The sequence below is a fragment of the Anolis carolinensis genome, chromosome 3 (genome assembly GCF_035594765.1).
Source record: "Anolis carolinensis isolate JA03-04 chromosome 3, rAnoCar3.1.pri, whole genome shotgun sequence".
Lineage (NCBI taxonomy): Eukaryota > Metazoa > Chordata > Lepidosauria > Squamata > Dactyloidae > Anolis > Anolis carolinensis.
This window is the reverse complement of record NC_085843.1, coordinates 237,753,456-237,778,442: the sequence shown is the minus strand read 5'-3', so window position 1 is coordinate 237,778,442 and position 24,987 is coordinate 237,753,456. Positions and strand designations below refer to the sequence as shown.

The 24,987-nt window shown below is 40.3% G+C and overlaps 2 protein-coding genes across 4 annotated transcripts in view; one reads left to right on the top strand and one right to left on the bottom strand.

The window, feature by feature from the left end:
- The first annotated feature begins 529 nt into the window (after nt 1–529).
- The window catches only part of gigyf2 (GRB10 interacting GYF protein 2), a 79,768-nt gene continuing 55,310 nt past the window's right edge, over nt 530–24,987 (top strand). For all 3 annotated transcript variants that reach the window (XM_062976418.1, XM_062976417.1, XM_062976416.1), the window contains exons 1-3: nt 530–632; nt 16,923–16,984; nt 23,455–23,584. In XM_062976418.1, the coding sequence (XP_062832488.1) occupies nt 16,944–16,984; nt 23,455–23,584 (171 nt within the window). In that variant the 5' untranslated portion in view covers nt 530–632; nt 16,923–16,943. The remainder of the gene's footprint in view (nt 633–16,922; nt 16,985–23,454; nt 23,585–24,987) is intronic.
- kcnj13 (potassium inwardly rectifying channel subfamily J member 13) overlaps nt 14,185–24,987 on the bottom strand; it is a 34,353-nt gene continuing 23,550 nt past the window's right edge. The window contains exon 3 of the mRNA XM_062976423.1: nt 14,185–15,169. Coding sequence (XP_062832493.1) covers nt 15,135–15,169 — 35 coding nt within the window. The 3' untranslated portion in view covers nt 14,185–15,134. The remainder of the gene's footprint in view (nt 15,170–24,987) is intronic.

The window sequence follows — 24,987 nt, the reverse complement described above, 5'->3', positions numbered from 1 at the left end:
CTGCCTCCACCTTTTTTCCCTCTAGCTCTATCAATCTGGTTGACATAATCTTAATTTTCTTGATGCTTAACTGCATCCCAGCTTTGGCACTTTTGTTTATATCAGGCATGGGCCAACGTGGGCCCTCCCTCCAGGTGTTTTGGACTTCAACTCCCACCATTCCTAACAGCCGCAGGCCCTTTCCTGAACTTAAGCGGCTGAGGGGGAAAAGGAAGGGGCCTGAGGCTGTTAGGAATGGTGGGAGTTGAAGTCCAAAACACCTGGAGGGAGGGCCCAAGTTGGCCCATGCCGGGTTTCCATGAACAGACAGGCATGAGGCAGGTTTTCTTCTGGGCAGCAGCAAGGGGCAGCTCAGCCCAGAGCCTCTTCCTGTAGAGAGCGTTCTATTGCTTTATCCTTTCCCTTCCACGACAGCGCCGTACTGTCCCAGGCCAACAACCTCGGCCGTTGAAACCGTTGGCCCCAACGTTCTAACCCTCCTCAGGCTCCTTTCGCTCAAGCAGAGGGAAAAGGGGGCGGAGCCACGCGGCCGCGGATCACATGACCTTGCGTGACGCCGCAGGAGCCATCTTGTGTTGTCGGGGGCTGAGGATAGGCTTGGGATCCGAGAGACTCTCCGTCGGCGACCTCAGGTAAAGCGACTGGCAGTGGCGACCCTCGCTTTTCCCCTCCGGGCGCTACCCTGTCCCTAGTGTCCGTGTTTCCCTCCCAGGCCTTTGCTTGGCCCACTGTCGCGGCTCTTTGGCAGCCAACGCGGCTAGGCCTCAGTCCGAGCACCGGCCTCGCTTAGGTGCCGTGGCCCGGGAAACTGTGGGAGAACGGCGAAGTGTCATATGGAAGGGAGGGGTTGTTGGTTGCTGACATGTGTGTAATGCGTGGCGAGAGTGAGGAGTCAGGGGTCGGTCAGCGTGGCCCCTTCTCGCCTTGACACCACACAGCTGTGGGCCTTGCCATCTTCATGCGGCGCCTTGGCCGGGGATAGTTTCTCCCCCGATTCTTTTTCCTTCCATGGGCCGCCGAATCCTCCTTGTTTCTAGGCGATCACTTCCTCATAGTGATGCCGGGTGACATGTATATAGGAAAGCGCTCTCCTTCCGTGGCAGTGACTTGCCAACACACAAAAAAGGAAGGAGGCGCCACCAGCTGCTGCCTGTGGCCAATGAGGTTGATTGTGCATAGGAATGGCACTCGGGCTCTATGGTTATGCAGAGGGTTTATGGAATGGAGGGCCGTGGATATTTTGGGAAGGCCGTGGGGAAGAACTAGGCTGGAGAGGAGCTGGAAGAAGTGAGTGACTCTTGATAGTTGCCAACATCCGCAGCATACAGGCCACTGAAAGTGACAGGTGCTTCTCCTGAAAGCATGGTGGCAGAAGTACAGTTTAGTCCTCCAGAGATTACAAATTTGTTGATAATTGATAAAACAACTGTACTCTTTAGAGGAGAACCTTTAGGGAACTTTGTTAATGAATGGCAACCAATGATCCAATATCTCAATGGAAAATTATCTCAAAATGTATGTAGGGAAGCTATAAGACTGTAGACAAGGATATCAATTTGGAGCCTATAATACCTTTATTTGAACTATTTAAATAGAAGACTGTGCCCCCTTAATAAAAATATATTACCTGAGAAATATTATGGAAGACTGATAGTTGAAAAGTATTGTACTGTATGCAACAAACACTCGCAAATGTATGTATATTTGAATGAACTAAAAAATAAATATATAAATAGAAAAAAATAACTAGTTCTAAACCCAGTCAGATAGTGAGAGGTCTGTAAATTAGTGTTTATGTTTTTAAGTCTTGTTTAAGCATATATTCTTTGTGTATTTGATTATTTTATTTTCTATGTTTCTGTGTTTTTTTGTTGTCACTTGTGGTAGATTTTTGTTGTGTTGTTTGGCAACATGTAGTTCCTTTACTTATTCTAAAGCGAAACACATGCTCACCTATTAACTGTATGTAGACAAGTTCAGATGTTTCTGGGAATCTTTACCCCCGTGTTCATTCCTGATTAGTATCCATATACATAAATCAACACAAATACAGAGTATACAGCTATACCTGGACAAAGTGAAGATTTTATGTGTGGGAATAAACTGACCCAGGTTCACTCACTTTATGTAATCATGTCCACTTTCACACTACACAGTTATGGTATTAATGATTCCACTTTCAGAAACTCCAACATTTTACAGCTGAAAACTGGATCACATCTGGCAGAAGTGTATCAATCACAGTGTACGCCAAAAGGTGTGTGGCTGGGCACACAAAACAACTATTCTAAGAAGAGCGACCCAGAATGCATATACAGTATGGAATGTAAGATTTCCTCCCCACCCCACATCTGTTCTCACTTCTACTGAGATGATGATGATAATTTGGCATTTGGAATTTGTGTTGTCAAAGACTTTCATAGATGGGTTTCTGTGAGTTTTCCTGATTGTATGGCCAGAAGCATTCTCTCCTGACGTTTCATCCACATCTATGGCAGGCATCCTCAGAGGTTGTGAGGTATATTGGAAACTAAGCAAGTGGGGTTTATATATCTGTGGCAGATCCAGGGTGGAGAAAGAACTCTTGTCTGTTGGAGGTAGATGTGAATGTTGCAATTAATCACCTTGATTAGCATTGAAAGGCCTTACAGCTTAAAGGCCTGGCTGATTCCTGCCTGGGGGAATCCTTTGTTGGGAGGTGTTAACTGACCTTGATTTTTTCCATGTCTGGAATTCTCTTGTTGTCAGAGTCTTCTTTATTTACTGTCCTGATTTTAGAGTTTTTTAAAATACTGGTAGCCAGGTTTTGTTCATTTTCATGGTTTCCTACTTTCTGTTGAAATTGTTCACATGCCAGGCCTTGAAGCTGTAAGGTTTTCAATGCTAATCAAAGTTATTAATTGCAACATTCACACTTGCCTCCAACAGACAAGAGTTCTTTCTCCCACCCTGGACCTTCCACAGATATATACACCTCCCTTGCCTAGTTTCCAATATACATCAGAACTTCTGAGAATGCCCGCCATAGATATGGGCAAACGTCAGGAGATAATGCTTCTGTTGTGGCTCAGCCTGCCCATGATTCTGATGACGAGGAATGGGGAGTTCAGTTGCTCGTAGAGGGGGCTGTTGATTCAGGAGAAAGCCAGGTGGATGAAGCACAGGCTGAGGTTGACATGGGAACGGACGGGAGGATGGAAGATTCTCAGTCAAGTAACGATAAGGCTGACCTTCCTCTGGCCTTGGAGAAAAGTGGGAGTTTAAAGCTTTCATTCAGGGTAACTTCGTGTATGGGAAAGAAGCTGCATCCAAGAAGCTGTGTTTGGGCGGTTCATGTATTCAAGCTGTGTTTGGATTTCTTTTGATGTCTTTGTATTCAAGCTCCTTTGGACTTACTGTATTCTTTTGCTTTTTACCTATTATAGAAGACTGCTTGGACTAACTTGTAAGGTCACACTTGCCAGTGATCTTTGCTTAGTGCTATTACTTTTTACTGCTTTTTCTACCTTTCTTCAATTAACAGAAAAGACTTAAGCCTGTTGTGGTGGAGTCTGTGTGCTAGAGCAAGGTGATCCAGTCCTGGGGTGCGACAGTTGCTGAAACATGGTCATACAGCCCAGAAAACTCACAACAACCCACCAATTTTTGTTGTGCTGTAATAGTATTAGTTAGAAATTAGTTTTGTAGCTTATACTTTCTTCATTTCCGAATAGTTGTATTACTTTTTTCTGTCAATAAAAATAGCATTAAAAAAAAGAAAACAAGGGTTATAAACTCTGTTTGACTATCTACAAGTAGAGTATCCCTTATCCAAAATTCTTGGGACCACAAGTGTTCTGTTTTTTTTTGGGGGGGGGTTTGGAATACCTGTACAAAATGAGTTATCTCGATACCCAAGTTTAAACACAAAATTCATTTCTGTTTCTTACACACATAGCATAAAGGTGATTTCATACAGCATTTTTTGTGGTTTTATACATGATATTAAGTTTGTGTACGCTGAATCCATCAGAAAGCAAAAGTGTTACTACATAATCCACCCATTTTAGATTTTGAAGTAGTTCAGATTTTGGGATATCAGGTAAGGGATGCTCAACCTGACATTATTTGTTACTACAATAATAATAATAATAATAATAATAATAATAATAATAATAATAATAATAATAATAATTTTATTTCTTACCCGCCTTCATGGCTTGAGGTGGGTTACAAAACAATAAAAATACATAAGCACAGCAAAAACACTACACATATAGACACTAAAACGTATCTCCATAAGAGTTACACATCAAAATGTAGCTCAACAAAACACACACTAAAACATACAAAACAGAGATCAAACAAAGGACACTTAAAATTCATGTTTAAAGACTGGGTAGTCCTGCACGAAGACTACATGGTTTTTGAATTCCAACATTTAGTTCTTCCAGCAGGTTGTTCCACAGTCATGGGATGGCCGATCAAAAGGTCCTCTGGGTGGTACTTGCCAGTCAGGTTCTGGCTGGTTGGAGCAGATGCCCCCCAGAAGTCCCAGATGTGTGGAGCAGATTGTATGGGATAAAGCAGTGGTTCTCAACTTGTGGGTTCCTAGATGTTTTGGCCATCAACTCCCAGAGATTCTAAAAGCTGGTAAACTGGTTGAGATTTCTGGGAGTTGTAGGCCAAAACACCTGGGGACCCACAGGTTGAGAAGCACTGGGATAAGACAATCTTTTAGGTAACCTGGACCCAAACCCTGGGAATTACTATCCCATCAATTCAGTTGAAGTTGCTGTTCTGTAGTCTTTCTTTCTTTCTCTTTCTTTCTTTCTTTCTTTCTTTCTTTCTTTCTTTCTTTCTTTCTTTCTTTCTTTCTTTTTTGCATTTCCTTATGTTGCACTGCAAGGTGAGCTGAGTGTATTCTTTGTAAACAGATATTACAAATGGTAAATTCCAAGTATCTGGTAGCTTTGAAATCTTAATGTAGCAGAGTTAAAATAATACATTGCTCCTTTTACCTTTATGGCTGTCTCAGAAATTTGTTCATTCCACCATATTAATTAATTAATTTTGAGAACAGTGCAAAATGGGACACTTTTTTTGAGAACATTAGTACAGTGGTCCCTCACATATCGCGGGGGTTACGTTCCAGGACCATAAGTGAAAATCCGCAAAATAGGGGTACTATTTTTATTTTAATATTTATGCATTTTGAAAATAGTTAGATGGCCTTTCTCCCCCTTGCAAGCTCCGGGGAACCAGTGAAGCCTTCCCTACCAGCGTGGCGGGCCCCTTGCTCTGTGCCCGCCATGTTGCTCTGGCTGCCTCTGCTCCTGCAGCCAGGGAAGAAGGAATGCAGCTCCTGCCCGGTGAATGAGCAAGCAAGGGAGGGTGGGTGAGAGAGTGGGGGCAGGCGGCAGCCATGGCAGGAGCCTGAAATAGGTGTCCATGCTCCTTCTGCCGCCGCTCCAGTTGGGCCATGACGGGAAACGTGGAGGATGCAGAAGAAGGGGCAGAGTCTGCAGGAGCAGAGGCAGCCAGAGCAACACGGTGGGCACGAAGCAAGGAGGCAGCAGCAACGGGGGTAAATAAATAAATAATTTTTCAGTGAAACAGCTAGTCCACAATAAGTGAACCGCGAAGAAGCGGGGAAACACTACTTGATTTGTTTTAGTAAAATAAGTAATCCAAAACATTTGGTTATTTATTTGGCAATATATTTGGCTATCTATAAACCTATATGGAAACTCTTTGGCTAAAGTCTTATTGGTTCACTACTTTAGCGCTTTTCCTGTGGTTGCCATGTCCAAGCAACCTAGTTCTTTAATGGTTTACTTCCTTTATAGATCACTGTGCTCATTGCCCTTTTCTCTCACAGTAGCATAGGTAAGTGGATATAGTGTTCCAGTGGGATTCTGATTATGTCTACTTACCAACTATTTAAAAACAAAAAGGTACATTGTAGCAGAGCTGATGAACACTATTAGGTGTTCAGAAATTTCCACCTATAGTAGAGTCTCACTTATCCAAGCTAAACAGGCCGGCAGAACATTGGATAATCGAATATCTTGGATAATAAGGAGGGATTAAGGAAAAGCCTATTAAACATCAAATTAGGTTATGATTTTACAAATTAAGCACCAAAACATCATGTTATACAATAAATTTGACAGAAAAAGTAGTTCAATACGCAGTAATGTTATGTTGTAATTACTGTATTTACGAATTTAGCACCAAAATATCAGGATATATTGAAAACATTGACTAGAAAAATGCCTTGGATAATCCAGAACCTTGGATAAGCGTGTCTTGGATAAGTGAGACTCTTCAGTGTTTGTTCCTTAGTAAATAGGCTACTAGATAAAGGCTTCTTTTCTACTGCTCCCAAGACTAGAACACAAACCAATTGATTCAAATTACATGAAAAAATATTCCACCTAAACATTTAAGAAGAACCTGTTTATTGTAAAATATGTTCACCAGCAAAGTAGACTACATTGGATTATGGTGGACTTACCAATTTTGGAGGGCTTTAAGCAGAGATCAGATGGGCATCTTTTAGGATTGCTCAAGTTCTGTATTTTTGAATGGTAGAGGGTGAAATTTAATGGCCCTTGTGATCCCTAGCAATTTTAAGGTTCATGTTTCCTTTTAAGGTTCATTTAGAGGACACCAAATTTACATGATAGAGATTGTAAAGTTGCTTTTTGTAATGGTCAAGAGAAATAAAAAGGCTTTACCAAACATTTAGGAATTCAGTACTAGGGGTGTTGCATACTTTGAAGGTATTTTTACAGAGATGCACATTCACAGAGATACAAACATGCTGGAAATCCACGTGAAGTAGTTCTGAAAATTCAAGGTGCTTGTCATTAAATAGATGTCCAACTTTTTGTGGACTTGGTAGGCCAAACAAGGAATGTAAAAGTAACCATGGACAGGACAAGATATTTTTTTGGAGCATATCAAAAGATAGAAATCACTTTGGAGGTTTCTATGAACTACAGAAAATAGCAGCACTTGGTCCAGGCATTATTTATGATAGGATGATTAATACAATTATATGTATACTAGCTGTGCCCGGCCACGCGTTGCTGTGGCTTAGTCTGGTGGTGTTGGTCAGTCTACATTAGGTTGTATTTATGCTGTGACCTCCACCTTCTTTATACTCACATTAGTAGTAGTATTTGAAGTCTGTTACCTTCTTCAATTTTTGTGTTGATTGATAATTGCTTGAGATCCCTGTTGTCTTTGGTTTGTTGTTAGTTGTAATGTTTGATTCTGCTGAGTGCGGTTTATATTTTTATTGTGGTACAATAGTCTTTTTTTTTTGCCTGTGTAGGTGTTTATTATTATTGTTGTTGTAGTGGTCATGAAGGTTGGATAAGTTAGATGCTACTGTATTGTTTTTTGGAGGCCCAGTGTAGCACTGACTGGCCTCTCAGCCTCAGTGCCTGGCTGTTTCTTGCCTGTGATGGTGTTGATTCTTATTGTTGTTGTTAGTGTCATTGTTATTATTGTAATTGTTTTTTTGGAGGCCAAGTGTGAATGTAGGGATTGGGGAGGTGGATGAGTTGTGTTGTCAAATTTTGTATTTGCTATAGTCACAATGCATTGTTGTGAGTTTTGTGGGTCCAGATTGTGGTTTTGTGGCGCGGTTGTGTTGTTACAACTGAGAGGCAAGGCTTTTGTGTTGTGTTGCCAAGTTTTGTATTTCTGGAGCGTTTAGTTGTGTGCCAAGTTTTGTATTTCTGGGGCATTTAGTTGTGTTATTATAGTCACGATGCACTGTTGTGAGTTTTGTGGGTCCGGATTGTGGTTTTGTGGTGTGGTTGTGTTGTTACAATCGGGAGGGAATGCTTTTGTGTTGTGTTGCCAAGTTTCGTATTTCTGGGGCGTTTAGTTGTGTTGTTATAGTCATGATGCGCTGTTGTGAGTTTTGTGGGTCCAGTGTGGTTTTGTGGTGTGGTTGTGTTGTTACAACTGGGAGGCAAGGCTTTTGCATTGTTTTGCCAAGTTTTGTATTTCTGGGGCGTTTAGTTGTGTTGTTATAGTCATGATGCGTTGTTGTGAGTTTTGTGGGTCCGGATTGTGGTTTTGTGGTGTGGTTGTGTTGTTACAATCGGGAGGGAATGCTTTTGTGTTGTGTTGCCAAGTTTCGTATTTCTGGGGCGTTTAGTTGTGTTGTTATAGTCATGATGCGCTGTTGTGAGTTTTGTGAGTCCAGTGTGGTTTTGTGTTGTGGTTGTGTTCTTACAACTGTGAGGCAAGGCTTTTGCGTTCTGTTGTCAAATTTTGTATTTCTGGGGCGTTTAGTTATATTATAGTCACGATACGTTGTTGTCAGTTTTGTGGGTCCGGATTGTGGTTTTGTGGTGTAGTTGTGCTGTTACAACCGGGAGAAAAGGGTTTTGTGTTGTGTTGTCAAGTTTTGTATTTCTGGGGCGTTTAGTTGTATGCCAAGTTTCGTATTTCTGGGCCGTTTAGTTGTGTTGTTATAGTCACGATGCATTGTTGTGAGTTTTGTGGGCCTGGATTGTGGTTTTGTGGTGTGGTTGTGTTGTTACAACCGGGAAGCAAGGCTTTTGCGTTATGTTGTCAAGTTTTATATTTCTGGGGCGTTTAGTTGTGTGCCAAGTTTCGTATTTCTGGGGCGTTTAGTTGTGTTGTTATAGTCACGATGCATTGTTGTGAGTTTTGTGGGTCCGGATTGTGGTTTTGTGGTGTGGTTGTGTTGTTACAACCGGGAGGCAAGGCTTTTGTCTTGTGTTGCCAAGTTTTATATTTCTGGGGCGTTTAGTTGTGTGCCAAGTTTCGTATTTCTGGGGCGTTTAGTTGTGTTGTTATAGTCACGATGCGTTGTTGTGAGTTTTATGGGTCCGGATTGTGGTTTTGTGGTGTGGTTGTGTTGTTACAACCGGGAGGGAAGGCTTTTGCGTTGTGTCGCCAAGTTTCGTATTTCTGGGGTGTTTAGTTGTGTTGTTATAGTCACGATGCGTTGTTGTGAGTTTTGTGGGTCCAGTGTGGTTTTGTGGTGTGATTGTGTTGTTACAACCGGGAGGCAAGGCTTTTGCATTGTGTTGCCAAGTTTTGTATTTCTGGGGCGTTTAGTTGTGTTGTTATAGTCATGATGTGTTGTTGTGAGTTTTGTGGGTCGGGATTGTGGTTTTGTGGTGTGGTTGTGTTGTTGTAACCGGGAGGCAAGGCTTTTGCATTGTGTTGCCAAGTTTCGTATTTCTGGGATGTTTAGTTTTGTTGTTATAGTCACTGCGCCCGCAACTTTATCCTTTTATATATATAGACTAGCTGTGCCCGGCCACGCGTTGCTGTGGCGAAGTCTGGTGGTCTGGGAAATAAAGTATTGAGGAATTGGTGGTAGTTAAGGGCAAGGGTAAAGGTTTCCCCTGACATTAAGTCCAGTCATGTCTGACTCTGGAGGTTGGTGCTCATCTCCATTTCTAAGCCAAAGAGCCGGCGTTGTCCGTAGACTCCTCCAAGGTCATGTGGGATGACTACATGGAGCGGTGTTACCTTCCCGCCAGAGCAGTACCTATTGATGCACTCACATTTGCATGTTTTCGAACTTCTGGGTTGGCAGAAGCTGGAGCTAACAGTGGGGGCTCTCTCCGCTCCCCCAATTCAAACCTGTGGCCTTTCAGTCCAGAAGTTTAGCAGCTCAGCGCTTTAACACGCTGCACCATCAGGGGATATTATTTCCTAAAGGTTGTGAATATACAAAATTTTTGATTGTTTTTGTCTGTTGGAGGCAAATATGAATGCTGGAATGAGGAAAAATGATTAGCATGTAATGGCCTTGTAGCTTTAAAGCCTGGCTGTTTCCTTCCTGAGTGAATTTTTTGTTGGGAGGTGTTAGCTGGCCCTGATTGTTTCTTGTCTGGAATTCCCTTGTTTTCAGAGTGGTGTTGTTTGTGATATTTTATGTGCTTCTAGTGTCTGTGGGCGTCAGAAAAGAGGATTTGCCAGACTTTGATGATGGGAATACTTTGTTGGGAGGTGTTAGCTGGCCCTGATTGTTTCTTGTCTGGAATTCCCTTGTTTTCAGAGTGGTGTTGTTTGTGATATTTTATGTGCTTCTAGTGTCTGTGGGCGTCAGAAAAGAGGATTTGCCAGACTTTGATGATGGGAATACTTTGTTGGGAGGTGTTAGCTGGCCCTGATTGTTTCCTGTCTGGAATTCCCTTGTTTTCAGAGTGGTGTTGTTTGTGATATTTTATGTGCTTCTAGTGTCTGTGGGCGTCAGAGAACAGAGGATTTGGCAGACTTTGGTGATGGGTATACTTTGTTGGGAGGTGTTAGCTGGCCCTGATTGTTTCCTGTGTCGAATTTCCGTTTTCAGAGTGTTGTTCTTTATTGAGTGTTCTGATTTTAGAGATTATATTGTTGTGCATTATTGTACCACAGTAATTATTTCATCTTACAATAGAATCTCAGTTATCCAACATTTGGTAATGCAATGTTCTGGATTATCCAACGTAGTGTGCGTTTTAGTAGTCAATTTTTTTGTAGTCAGTGTTTTAAATTGTGATACTTTTTCTGTCAAATTTGTTGTATAACATGATGTTTTGGTGGCTAATTTGTATAACGATTACCTAATTTGATGTTTAATTGGGTTTTCCTGAATCTGTTCTTATTATCCAAGAGATTCAGTTATGCAATGTTGTGCAGGGATGTTTATGTTGGATAAGTGAGATTCTACTGTATATTTATAATTTTGTAAGGAAGGCGTTTGCGTCATCCCCGGGCACTGGAAAAGGGTAAATAAATAAGAGAAGAGGAGAAGAAGGCGCTCTGTACCTGCTCAGGGGCCAGGCGGGAGGCGTGGTGGGGTAAGGTCTGCCCTTCTCCTTTGCCCCTCCATCCCGGCCCTCCCTCTCCTACCGAAGGCGGCGCCGGTGTGGTGGTGGGTTGGCAGGCCTGGTAGGCCAGGGAAGAGCGGGCTCCGGTGGAGGCGCAGGCCCGGGGCGTAGCGGCTTCCTCCCCGCCTCGCGCTTCCCGGTGCCGGCCTCCATGTTCTTCCCGCGGAGGAGGATAGGAGGAGGCCTGAGCAGCGGCGAGGAGGAGGAGGGGGAGAACGGGGCCGGGAAGGCGGGCGATGGGGCGCTCATCCGCCGCTGCAGGGCCGAGAGGAAGGAAAAGGGGTGGGAAAGGAACCTCCACACACACAGAGAGAGGCAGGACTCGCTTTCCCAAGCGCCTCAAGCGGAGGTAACATTGTTGGCGCGAAACACCGGGAAGGTACTGAGGGAGGGGGAAAGTAGCCTTTTTTGTATCCCAGGTGAGATGTGAGGCCAGGGGCGGGCCAGCATAGGCCCTCCGGGTGTTTTGGAGTGGAACTCCCAATTCGAGGATGGGGAGCTCAGCCTCATGAGGCGGAGATGTGCCTTCTCCTGGCGAGTCTCTGGCTTCGGCGGTGGAGGCGGCGATAGAGGGGGAGGGAGGGGGGACGGTTTTGTGTGTGCACGCGCACGCGGGGGAAGAGTTGGGAGGATTGTGTTTGTGCGCATGCGCACATCGCCTGTTGTGTTTTTTTGGTGTTGTGATTGTGTTTTTTGTTTGTTTGTGTTGTATCTTACTGGAGGCGGGGATGATGGATTGCGTTGCCAATTTTCGAGTTTGGGGGGGCTGTAGATTTGTTGTTTTGTCCATCGTCGTGATGCCATCACTCTTTTATATATATAGATGAGTAGGGTTATAGCATCTATTCCACCTGATGCTTTGCAAGTCTAGCTGTAAGGAAAACATTGGCTAAAAGGATGGATCAGGGTGGAGTTTAGTAAACCAGAAAAACATCTAAACTTAGTTGAATTATCAGTATATCATTTTTGGTGGTGACTTGAGCTCCTCATTTAAAGATTGTAAAAACCAATATACATCTTTCAGCAATCTCACTCAACCTCCCAGTCTCTTTCAATTTGACTTCACAATCCAGGAAGGCCACAACACTACCAATCTTTGGTAATCTGTTCACATCTCCCAGTGTCACAGACTAAACTGAAAATATGAATATAAATTTAAATAAGGTAACTGTTATTTTGGAGGTGAGACTACAATCTAGGAATTTTATTTGGACTGTTGTCCCAAAAATATCTGAATGTAATTTCCAGTCCTCTTTACCATATATTTAACTTCAGGTTGTACACAGCTGTCTTAGTACTAATTTAGAAAACATTTTAAACATCATAAATGATAGTGTCATTTTCAGCTCTAGGCTTAGAAATGTGAGTAGATATTCTGGTTCTATAACATAGAAGTTAGTTCTGTAACTTAGTGTTGGTTTGGAAACTTTGGAGTGTTCACATGTATAATATTAAAATTAATTGAAGTCAGTCTTCAATTTAGGAGAAACTATATAACCAACATATGGTACCTTTTACACAGATTCTGCTTGAGTTGGTATTTTTGTTCACTTCAGTGCAGACAGCACTTCCATAATATTGCTTTGGTATATAGAATCCACATTTCACTCCAAAACTTGTCAGTGAGCAAACATTGTGGATAGACTACTAGATCCATCATAGAAAAGTCTGACTCTATATAAGCTTTTTATTCAATAATGAGCAAGCATTTTGATAGCTTTTGCTAACCTGATACTCATCAGATGTTTTGGATTTCAGTCACTTCAGTGCCACCCAATTATCAGGAATTATGTAGGAGTTGTAGACTAAAACATCTATAGAGCACCAAGCTGGGAAAAGGATGATGCATGGTATGGTGCAACTTCAGTTTTATTTAAAGATCTAGCCAGTTGATTGTGGTACATACATAGCTGTAGATTCTTTGGGATAAAATATTTTTGCTTGTTGCTTTGATGCCTTTGAATGTGAAGGCTGTCCAGTAAATAATGCTGGGTTATTACATATTTTGGCAAGCGTCCATATATTTTGGGTAGCCTTGATGGCTAAGCAGTTCTTAACAGTTTTCTACCCTGTACCCAGTCAAAGGTAGTTCACTGTCTGAAAAAGAGCTCCAGATTTTCCTCTCCCACCTTCAATGATAAAGCCCTGTTGCTGCACCGTTCAGATACCAACAACTTGTTTAATTGCTCCTTTTAAACAAAAGTGCTACCTGTTTCACCTATATTACAGCAGGTCTGCCCTGATCTTTTCTCTCATCTGGGAGAAAGAATGTCTGTTGCTTTGCTTGTTCACAGATGTAATTACAAGAAAGATTCCTGAACATTGATTGTGACAGGATGGAATACATGTGGAGTGGATTAATTTTCTTGACAAACAATTCAAAATGCAACATACTGCATATTAAAAGCTATGGCATTCATCACATAAATAGTAATAATAATTCACACTCAATTTTTCTTATTATTTTTTTTAAATGATTGTTGACATTAAGAAGATTTCTATGTTAACATTCCTGATAGGCTTTAAGCTTTGATGGGGGTGTAGCCAACATACCATACTGGTTTGAGCATTGGAATACAACTCTGGAAGCCAGGGTTCAAATCCCTGCCTGGTTCACCTTATATCATTTTGGTACATGCTGCAAGGAATAATATAATCAAAGTATGGAAACATTAAGAAATCTATTGATACAGGATTAAACAGAATATGGGCGATAGCTTAATCCAAAAATTTAACGTACAAAGTAATGACCTTTCCACACAGCCATATAACCCAGAATATCAAGGCAGAAAATCCCACAAAATCTTCTTTGAATTGGGTTATCTCAGTCCACACTGCCATATATTCCAATTCAAAGCAGAAAATGTGGGATTTTATTCAGCTGTGTGGAAAAGGCCTAAGATTAGAGATTCCCCTTTCCCATCCCTGCGGCAGTCACTAAAAACACCTTTTTAAAACTAGATATGTGCTGCCCAAAAGAATTGGGGAATGTGATTCGCCACTTGGAGAGTAAAATAAAATTAGTGATTGGCAATGTCGGATTTTAGAAACACAGGGAGATGTGGCCCATCAAAGTCTGGTAAGGGCAGAAATGATTCATGGGCCCTCATAAGTTGCCATGTCCCGCTTAAGATAATGGAAGTATTTGCTTTACATGACAAGCCAGAAATCCACTGGAATGTTGTGAATGAGTAATGTCCTGTTACATCTATACATATCACAGAGTTTTTATTTGCATTCAGTTATTGTTTCTTCTGGGCAATGTGAGCTTCACTTCTCTGGCTTGTTTCTTTCCAGCAAATCAGAGGGCGGGGGGGGGGGGGGGGGGGAGGGAATCTTGGTTGCTTTCTCTAACTTTTTTTTTTAGAGGAATCAATCCAGAGAAAGGAAGCTCTCTACTGCCAGACAACACATTTGCAGATAAAAAGGTGGGAATAATAAAATAGCATTTCTGCAAATCCTAGACTTGTTTTATGCAACTGCACTTGATGTGAAGCTCAAGCAAACTCTGATTGTGTCACCTTGATCCAACTCTATAATATAGTCAAAGAAAGACTAGTATAAGTTCAAGCTCTACGTTAATCTTTATGAATTAATATATAAGTGTTTCATCCAGTAAACACGTTTCTGTGTTGACTTTCAAATGCTAGTCTCATTAACTTAAGCAGAAGGTCTGGTAAATGAACGTATGGTTTGATATAGACCAAACCTTCATAACCTGGTAGTAGGTAGGGGGCAGAATTGAAATAGCCTAAAAATGTTGGGCTGCAGATAGGTTTTTAATGCTGCAAACTACTATGCTCAATTCCATAGCATTGATCCATTGTTGTTAAAGTGGTGCCAAAAGTAAGGACTTTTACAGTGTATATTACCCTTATGACAATTACTTGGGAAAATCTGCCCATATTAGGGATTTTGGACTATAACTCCCAGAATCCTCCAACCACCAAGATTGCTGTGACCTATTGTCCATGTTAAGTCAGTTACCCTCCAACCTTCAGGATCGGATAACACCAGCACCTTAAATTTAACCTGGAAATGGAGTAGCTAAAGCAAATGAAAATTGTTGCATAATCTGGAAATATCCAGTTTTGTTTAATAACATTGCTGTCCTTCTGAAATGTGTTCAAAAGTAGGCCTATATTTATTGCATGGCAGTAGTCCAAACAGAAGGCTACCGGCAGATAGAGTTGCCATTGCTGTTCTGTGGGTACCACAAATACATTGATAGCAGTCAGTATCCAGGTCACCTCTTGAAGTGGTTTCATGTAAATGTTAAATCACAAAATGGAAAGGAGTAGACTGGAGTCCTGTGGAAACACATAGCATAGCTTTTTATGAGCACAGAATTATCTTCCAGCACCACTGTTTAGAATCAAATATCTAAATAGGAAAACTCAAATATACTGCAGTACCTCAACTCCCAAGAGCCATTCGAGTGTTTGACTGTGACTCTGTAGACCAGTGTTCAAATCCCCACTTAAATATGAATCTACTGGGTGACTTTGGGCAAATCACATTCTTCTCAGAGGAAGGCAAAGGTTGAACCTTCTGATCAAATCTTGTCAAGAAAATCCTGTGGTAGGTTTGCCTTCAAGTTGTCATAAGTCAGAAACAACTTGAAGGTATATAACATCAGACCTCAACTTCCAACTCCCAGGTTTGCTGTACAGAGATATTCTAAAGTGGCTGTCTGTTATACATACCAAATATAGGGCACATGCAAAACCTAAGGCATTTTGGGGGGCCCTGCTTTCGATTTTTTAAAATTAAATTCCTCCCCTCAGTATTGTGTAAAACACATTTAATTTTAAAGCATTAAAAATGGATGATATAATGGCAGAGATTGGCTCTTTACCAAGCCACCATGGCCTCAAACATCTGGCAGTTGGCTGATCATGCTGTGTAAGAGCTGGTAACGTTTCAGTACTATAACTTCCTTCAGAAAAACAACAGAACTGCCATTTTGAAAACAGTTGTCATAATCACTGAGTAAAAATAATCACTCTGCTTCTGTATACAAATTACTAGTCTGCACAGATAGTGCTGCTTGAGTTATCTGTGACATACAAATAAATTAAATGAAATAGACAACTCTGTTCTGGTCTCTAAAAGTTACCTTGCCTGGAGGCACTTCTTAGTTGCGGTTGATCAAATGAATGTTTGTTCTTTATAATCTGATAAATAGTTTATACGTACAGTAGAGTCTCACTTATCCAACATAAACGGGCCGGCAGAACATTGGATAAGCGAATATGTTGGATAATAAGGAGAGCTTAAGGAAAAGCCTATTAAACATTAAATTAGGTTATGATTTTACAAATTAAGCACCAAAACATCATGTTATACAACAAATTTGACAGAAAAAGTAGTTCAATATGCAATAATGCTATGTAGTAATTACTGTATTTACGAATTTAGCATCAAAATATCACGATATATTGAAAACATTGACTACAAAAATGCATTGGATAATCCAGAATGTTGGATATGCGAGTGTTGGATAAGTGAGACTCTACTGTATAAGTAATCATAATTATTTAGGATTATTTATGTTGATTTATAATATCCAGGTCATTTTCAAGGTTCTCAACAATGTGGCATTGAAATTCTCTCCTCTCCTTGGGTGGAATGGGGTTCTTAATGAAATTCTGCCAAATGCTGTAGCAGGAAATAACAAGCCCAGCATGATACATAGATATCTCAGGCATGAAATTGTTCTTGAGAATGGCTCAGTGGTTTACATGTATTATGCCTGGCTCGTAGTCATGTCAGAATTTTTGGACCTTGATAACAACACTAGATGTGCACATTGAAAGATTTTCCTTCAGGCTTTGGGAAATTTGATTTGTAAGCCTAGGGAAAGAATCCAGTAGCTTTGTCTCCCTACCTCCCTCCATGCTGTCAAACCAATGAAAGTCCTCTTCATCATCGGTTTGGCAGTAAGAATATCCGTTCTTGGGTACTGATGCATTTGAGAGGGTATGTGTTGGGACTTTTTCCTGTAACGTTTTATTTGTTGGGAAGAGCATACTGATTCATGATCTTTTTTTCTTTTTTTAGGTTAATACTTTTTTTTAAAAAATGGCAGCAGAAACTCAGACGCTTAACTTCGGGCCTGAATGGTGAGTTTCCTATTATATATGTGTTCAAGGAATTCCAGTAAGAATTTTGGCTTATTTATTTATTAAACTAAATATTAAATATTAATTTTATTACACTTGCCTAATTTATTTATTAAATTTATTTTATGCCAGACAGCACTCAGTGCAACTAACACAAATGAACTTACATAATAATACAGCTAAAACAAATTAAAAATACATCAGTAATAAAAGAAACAGAAGCCGGTCAGTAAAAGCCTCCTTCAACAAGTTAGTTTACATGGTAAAGACTTACATTGTACAGATGCTTTGCTTCAGCTGGTGGATAAGAAAAAATATGTGTTGTTGAACCACGTACATATATACAGGTAGTCCCCAAGTTACAAATATCTGACTTACAAAGGACTCACATTTACAGGCAGGGGTGAGACAGCAGGAAATAAAAGAAATCTATCCCTAGGAAGGGAAATTCACTCCTGAAAGAGTTAGGGGGAAAAGGTGTTTCCATTGAAGTTTTCTCACCAATCCTTATTTTCCCAACAAGCCACATTTTTCAAAATCCAATTCTTACAGGGACAGAAAGTGAGGTGAAATCTTCTTAACATGGGCACAGACAATAAAACAAACACCACAGAGGTGTTAACCCTTTCCTATGCTATCCAAATTTAAAAATTATCCTATTTACTCGAATCTAATGCTTACATTTTTTGGCTAAATTACTTAGCCAAACTTAGGGTCTCCCGTAATACAGTAATCTTAATGCTAAGCCAAAGCAAATGAGGAAGCTGCTTCAGAGGTGCCTAGAGCTCCTATTTAGGGATGTCACCTCAATTTAATTGCCATGGCTCAATGCTATGCAATCCTGGGCCTTGTAGTTTGGTGAACCACTAGCATTCTTTGGCAGAGAAAGCTCAAGACATTATAAAACTACATGATGTCATAACATTGAGCCAGAGAAGTTTAAGTGGATTCATTCTACAGCATAAATGGACCCAAGGTTTTCCTTCAGTATTCTAAACTTGTTTTTGAAAAAAGAATTCTAAACATGCAGCAACTGTAATGTGCATCTTTTTTGGTCATGTTACAAAGAGTGCAATTTTGCTGCTGCGCATTACATTTGTCAGCAAATATTTTTTTGGTTTCAGGGTTTTTGAAACTGAGGTGTGCATTAGATTCGATGGTGCATTATACCCGAATAAATACGGATATATATTTTTTGTTGGAGTTACACTAAAAGCATGTACCTATTCCGACTTACAAATAAATTCAACTTAAGATCACATCTGCAGAACCTATCTTGTTCATAACTTGGGGACTGCCTGTAATGGCAAGTGGCTAATTGAATCCTTAAATTGAGAATTAATTCCTTTTATCCATGTTGAAGAAATCTCACATCTAATGAGGACATAGATTAGGTATGGCTGATAGTTCTTTTGATATCTTGTTCTTTGTGATATAGAGAGGTTGTGGTTCTTTATGGCATTTTAATCTTTTAAAAAACATTTTCAGTAAATTTGGTATCTGTGGAGGTTTGGTTCCAGGACCCTGTAGAGCAGTGGTTCTCAACTTGTGGGTCCCCAGGTGTTTTCGCCATCAAATCCCAGAAATCCTAACAGCTGGTAAACTGGCTGGGATTTCTGGGAGTTGTAGGCCAAAACACCTGGGAACCCACAGGTTGAGAACCACTGCTGTAATGATAGCAAAAAGCATGAATGATCAAGTCCCTATTAATAATCCGTTATAGGCTACGGGTTGGAGGCAGCAGCAAGCCTGGCCACCAGATGTGCATTTTTCAGGCTCCCTCACCCATGGGCTCCCTATTTCTAACTTTGAAACAAATGTGTAGAAGTGCTTTCGAGGCCCTGCTGCATCATTTCTGCTTTTTCATTCCAAGGATGGAAATAGATGACTGGCATGCTCCCTAGAGCCAGGGCAGCATGAAGCATGTGTGAATGGCTTGCTGTCACCTCTGTTGCATCAATATTACTGTATATTGGATTAATAAGGACTGTCTCCTCTACATCTGGGTTGCCTGTCACTTGCCCACTTAGCAAAACTGAAGAATGCACGCCTGGTGGCTAGGCTTTGTAACTTTGTCTTTGATGCAATTCTGGGACTTCTTCTAAGCCTCGCTGCAGTAGATCTCAGGAATTTCCCAGCCCCTATGTTTGCATTCTCAGTCTGAGATTGGTTATATCTTTGGATCTGGAACTTATGAATATGATAGTCCCATTGTAGTTAATGATTGGGCACATGTTTTGTATCCTTCCTGGATTAGGCATTTTCTTTTAAAAAAGTAATCTGCATTATTTCATTTTGACCCCATGATGAGTCTATTCTTACTCAAAATATGGCAAAATTGCCTTGCACAACTCTTAGTTATAATTTTTGGAGCAAAAAGGGTTTATTTGGAAGGAAATGACCCCACAGCAGTCCTCAGGCTGCTCTTTGCCCACCTTGCTCTGAAGGAAGTGGAAAGAAGTATGTTCAACCCCCAGAACTGTGGAAGTTACCATTCTGTTATAAAAATAGTGATTGAAGGAATGCACATGATATTCAAAATGAACTTCCTGGTGCCTTATACATGGATTTGAGATGTGTTCTTGTTCAGTGAGATATTAGCTACAACAAAGGTAGCCATGTACACTAAGTATTTTGAGCCCTATGTGTCCAGATTAGAATTGATAAGCAGCATCTACATCGAGCTAATTAAATATTGCCATTCTCTATCATAAGAATGTTGTTTATCCTAGAACTGTTCTCAAGTAAATTCTCTTAATCAGGGAATAAGTATTCATGTTGTTAACTGAAAAGATTTATGTTTATAATGTAATATTTATTTTATTTCAAACATATATCCTTTACAACACATAAAACAAAAGATAAATATTTTGCAGTTCAACAGGATATTTTCCTCCCACTATTTTGTTCCATCTGTTATTAATTGACATACTGGCCTGGTACAGATGTAGTGCTGGCTCCCTGCAAAACATAGTTTGAAAATCAGGAATCAGTCTTGAATATGCATGCTTTCCCACCAACTGTGGGAAAGTAATCCTATTTACTTTCCTGATAATCAAGGTAGTTTGCATTAAATGTCTTCCCATTTCTTACTATCTCATTAAATGTTTTTGCCTTCTTTGGCATGGAAATCTAGATATTTCTTTCCATTTCTCAGCAAAGATAAAAGCAATTTGAGGAATAATTTTGGGTGGGGAAAATTGTGGAAGGAAAACAGATTAGGAAGTCCTTGTTCCTCTTTCCCATGCTGGCCTTCGGTTCAGTAGCCACTTTGTGTCATAATTAAAACAACAGTAAATGAAAGCTGTGTGTAAGACCTAGTTCTATTTGAAGAAGAAGCATAAAATTATAAACTTTTAATGGGTCAAGGCAAATGTGATGAATTTTCTTAGTAAAAATAATATCTCAATAAAATCTCATATCTCTGTCTAACAAGGAAATGTAATGTGAGGTTTTGTTTGCTTTAGGCACTAAAAGCAATCTGGTGTCAGACTGAGAACAATCATTTGTTTAATGTTAAAATCCCTAATACATTTCTGGCTCTTGAATTACTTACTCGAGAAATTCTGAGATACTTATTTTGATGCCTTTCATACTTTCTATCATACTTATTTTGTCAGATTGCTAATTTATGTGAAAATGGAAGGTTACTCACATATAAGTAATGTTTATTCACATTTCATGAAAACATTGACCATACGGTGGCAGCAAACTAATGTATAATAGTGCCAAATTGTTGGATTATTCTGGAGAATAGCAGTAGAGATAGAACATCTGCTAATATGAAAAATAATTGCACTTAATTTTATCTTTACTATAATTAAATAGCTCGTTCTCATCTACCTCAAAATATAGAATTTGTCTTTATTCTTATGAAGTTGGATCCATAGACCTTAGAAATATGTAGGGAAAATGAGAAATTACTAATATAAACTCCTGTTCATTTCAGTAGATCTGTAGTAAGCGTGTTCTTAGTCTGGATCCAGTCCATAGTTCATGTGAGATCAGGTAGCACGGATGCATGCCAAATTTGAATTAATGTATTAATGTCATCTTAATTCTGGGGGGGGGGGGTGTCACAATCATTATCAGCAGTTCTTGTTTACAGAGAGGAGCTGTAATGTCCTTAGATCTCAAGTTCTTATTTTCAAGAAAGCTTGAACAAACAATTCTGAACTTCCCAAAGTGTGGATGCTTTGTGGTGAATTCACTGCTGTGGCCTTAGGAAGAGAAGAACAGGTTGAATTCCATTATCCCACTGTCCAACAGTGGCTGAAGGCCTTCCACTCCATTCTACCTGCCAATACTTGCCAGGCTCAGTTTCTTCATACTGCCATTCCTCTTTTCTTGTTTCGTGTCTTAGATTGTAAGCCACCTTAGGATATCTTCGGCTGAAGGGTTGGGTATGAGCATTCTAAATAAATAAACCCCGTATTTTTGTGTCTCAGTAATCCTCTGTTTGCACTCTCATTGTGAGATACCTTAGCCTTAGTTGTTGAGTTATCTGTTAATCATAGTGTTCCAGTTAAGATATTGTATCACATTATGGTTTAAAACATTTCAGAATGGAGGCATGAATTCATGTTTCAGTATCAAAGCCTGTAAAAACTTCATAGTTTTCCAAGTCAATATTTCAATGATTCTTTGAAGTAGGTATCACTTATCTCTTTAAGGCTACACTGTAGTAATTTAAATGAACAGCAAACATTACAACCTGAGTCGAAAACCATATTTTTTTCCAAAGCCTGAATTGTATCTGTTCAACGAGAACAGATCACTCTAGCCCATCCCAAATCATTCATATTACCAGTTCAGGATGAAAGTGGTGGCACATAATGCAGGCCATGGTCAGGCTGAATCAAAAATATTAAATAATATGTGGAAGATTTTTTAATACATTTTGAATGGGACCAGACTTCTGTACCCTTCTTTCTTCATGAGCAAGGAAGCAGCAGGCAGGATGGAGACCCGCTGCTTTAATGCTGCAATCCAGTGTAGCACAGGCTGTGAAGATAAACAGCCTAGTAAAGGAAGGGAAAGGATAGCATTTCTGTGTACTGTGGAATGCTTCCTGCATGCTCAGCTAGTCTCTGTAACTTTTAAGAGGTCCTATGGAAAGCTTTTCACACTAACATTTGACCTTAAGAGTGTGCATAATTGCTTTATTAAAACAGTTCATTTGTGTCTATTAGGCTTCAAGGTCATATTGAATACAGGTCATACCAGTCATCAGTTGCTGGATTAGACTGTTAGGCAAGAGACTAGAGAAAGAAAATTTGGTAACACCTAGAATAGTCTTGAGTAAGTGAGAAAATGGGGAAATAATATTTAAAACTTCAGATTTTCTCCTCAATTTCATCCTTTCATACTGATGCAGGGATTCAGTATAAGTGTTTTTATTTCTGGGACTGGATTACAAAGAACGGTGTATTTTTTCAGTTGTAAGGCACACTTTTTCCCTATATGAAAATCTCTAAAAATTGTGTGTGTCTTAGAATCGCAGGTATATTTTACATATTTTTGTTGGTGATGATGGTATCTAAATTAGGGTGTGTCTTACAACTGAAGAAATACTGTATTTAAATTAGGAGATTCTCCTAGCTACTAGAGCTTTTTCACTTTGAACAGCTTAAATACCTGTGCTAGGTTCCAGATAGTTTCACACATTGTTGACATTGGACCATTGGGTGTCTTCTCCCTAAGTGCCTTCTCCAAGTTGGAGACTGTCGAGTCAACAATGGTAGGCATCAGTTACCTCACAGTTCCTCTCAACACAATCCAGTGCAAACAAGAGTGAAAGAGACTAGTGTTGACAGCGGCAGTGCTGCCAAGCAGTCCAGGCATAGGATGTGTACTAAGAAAGGAAGCATTTTGTTTCAGTGTCATACAGCACTGAGAGGAAATAGTTTGGCTAAAATACCGTAATTTGGCAGTGACTTCAGTCAGATGGCCTAGTATTCCTCTCATCTTGAGGCCTTAAAAATAAATGAGTAACAGTGTTAGCCATGGTGGTCCTACCAGAGCACCTTTTCTTAGGATACTGAATATTTCTGTTTGACTGCAATTTTACATGTTTTGCTAGCTAACCTAATACATGTGCAATTTGAAGTCTTAATGTCAGTGATTTTGTATTTGGTTTTAGTATGCTGGAGTTTGTAGCCACCTTAGATTGGCTAGAATGAAACCAGATCAGAATAGTATGTGGAACCAAACTTTAAAGCACAACTTTTTTTTATGTAGACTCCTTTTTATATTAAGTCAGTTTGAAATGGTTTAGGTTTTAGGAGACTTGTGTGAATAATAATTTTAAGGTTAAGTTATTTTAAAACACATTTCCTTTGTTCTTTCTACAAATGGGTAAGACATTTTTGACATGTGCAAAAGCCATCCTGCCAGTTGTGGCCAGGAAAATTAAAATACTGTACACATAACTGGTTGTATTAATTTCCCCTTCTTTTTCCTCCCAATAGGCTGCGAGCTCTATCTAGTGGTGGGACTGTGACATCTCCTCCTCTCTCTCCTGCTTTGCCAAAGTATAAATTAGCAGATTATCGTTATGGGAGAGAAGAAATGTTAGCACTTTTCTTGAAGGATAATAAGGTAAGTTAGAAGCAGAGTACTCTAGTGGTTTGCAAACATATTCATAGTTTTAGCTGTATGCTGTCCGCTAATAAAGATTGATTCAATTAAAATTGCTACAGGAAGAGAAAATACACAATTAAAAGATTACAGATGTATGTCATTGAACTACAATTTTTTTTTAAAAAAAAGAAAGTTCATTGACACTATTAATCATATGCTTATATTACTTGAAACTTCAGCATATTCAGTAATTATACTGGAGGGAAAGAAGATTAACTACAACAATCCATGTGAAATGAACAACCTTTCATCTTTTAGGTCTTCAGCAATTAATACCGGTATGTCAGAAGATTTAGGCCCATTCTACACTGCCATATAAAATCCAGATTATCTGTCTTGAACTGAATTAAATGGCAGTGTAGACTCATAATCCAGTTGAAAGCAGATAATATGGATTATCTGGTTTGATAATCTGGATTATTTGGCAGTGTAGAAGGGGCCCTAGAAGACACCATTTGGTGCTTTGAATTTTTCTTCTGTTCCAGTTTTCTTAATGCACACTTTCCTGACTAGTATCTAGTGGGATGACCCAGATTCTGTTTCAGATATTGAGGTCATATACATTCTGAAACCGAAGAAGACCTATTAAGGAGAGAGATCATTTATCTTTAAATCTATCCTAAGGAAGATAAATGGTTAAATATTTCAAAATTCACACTTTTTGCATTCGTCTCCCTTCTACATTGCATAGTATTCTAGCATGGGTTTTCAATTCCATTGTCTTTATCCTTATTAACATCTTGACTTCCTCAAAAAGAGGCGATATAAATTAATTGTAATTTCAGTGTTTAACAGGAGTTTCAAGTTAGGCTTTAGGCATTCATTCATGATTATTTCATCTTCTGGCCATGCTGTAGAACAGTGGTTCCCAAACTTATTTGGCCTACCGCCCCCTTTCCAGAAAAAAAATATTACTCAGCACCCCCTGGAGGGGGGCGTGGCTTAGAGGGGTGGGCGTGGCTCCTTCTCAGGAGGGCGGGGCTGAGCCTCTCCCCTACTCCAAGATGCAGGGCTGGGAGGAAGAGGGAGAGGTGGGCGGGGCCACAAATGGGTGGCCAGGACTGGGATGGGTGGAGTTACGAGCTCTGAGGCAGGGCTGAGCTTCTATCCCTGTCCTGCGGCGCCTGCCAGGACACGGGGTGGAGCTAAAGGAGGGGGCGGGGCCTCTTCCCAAGTGCCTGATGGGGCTGAACCTCTATACCCGGCCCCCGTGTTCTAACAAGCGCCTCAGGGGAGGTATACAGTCTTGGCCCTGTCTCGCGCTCTTGGGAAGAGGCCCCACCCCCACCCCTAGCCCCACCCTTGTCCTAAAAGGCATCTCAGGAGAGGGATAGAGGCTCAACCCTGTCTCGGGCTCTGGG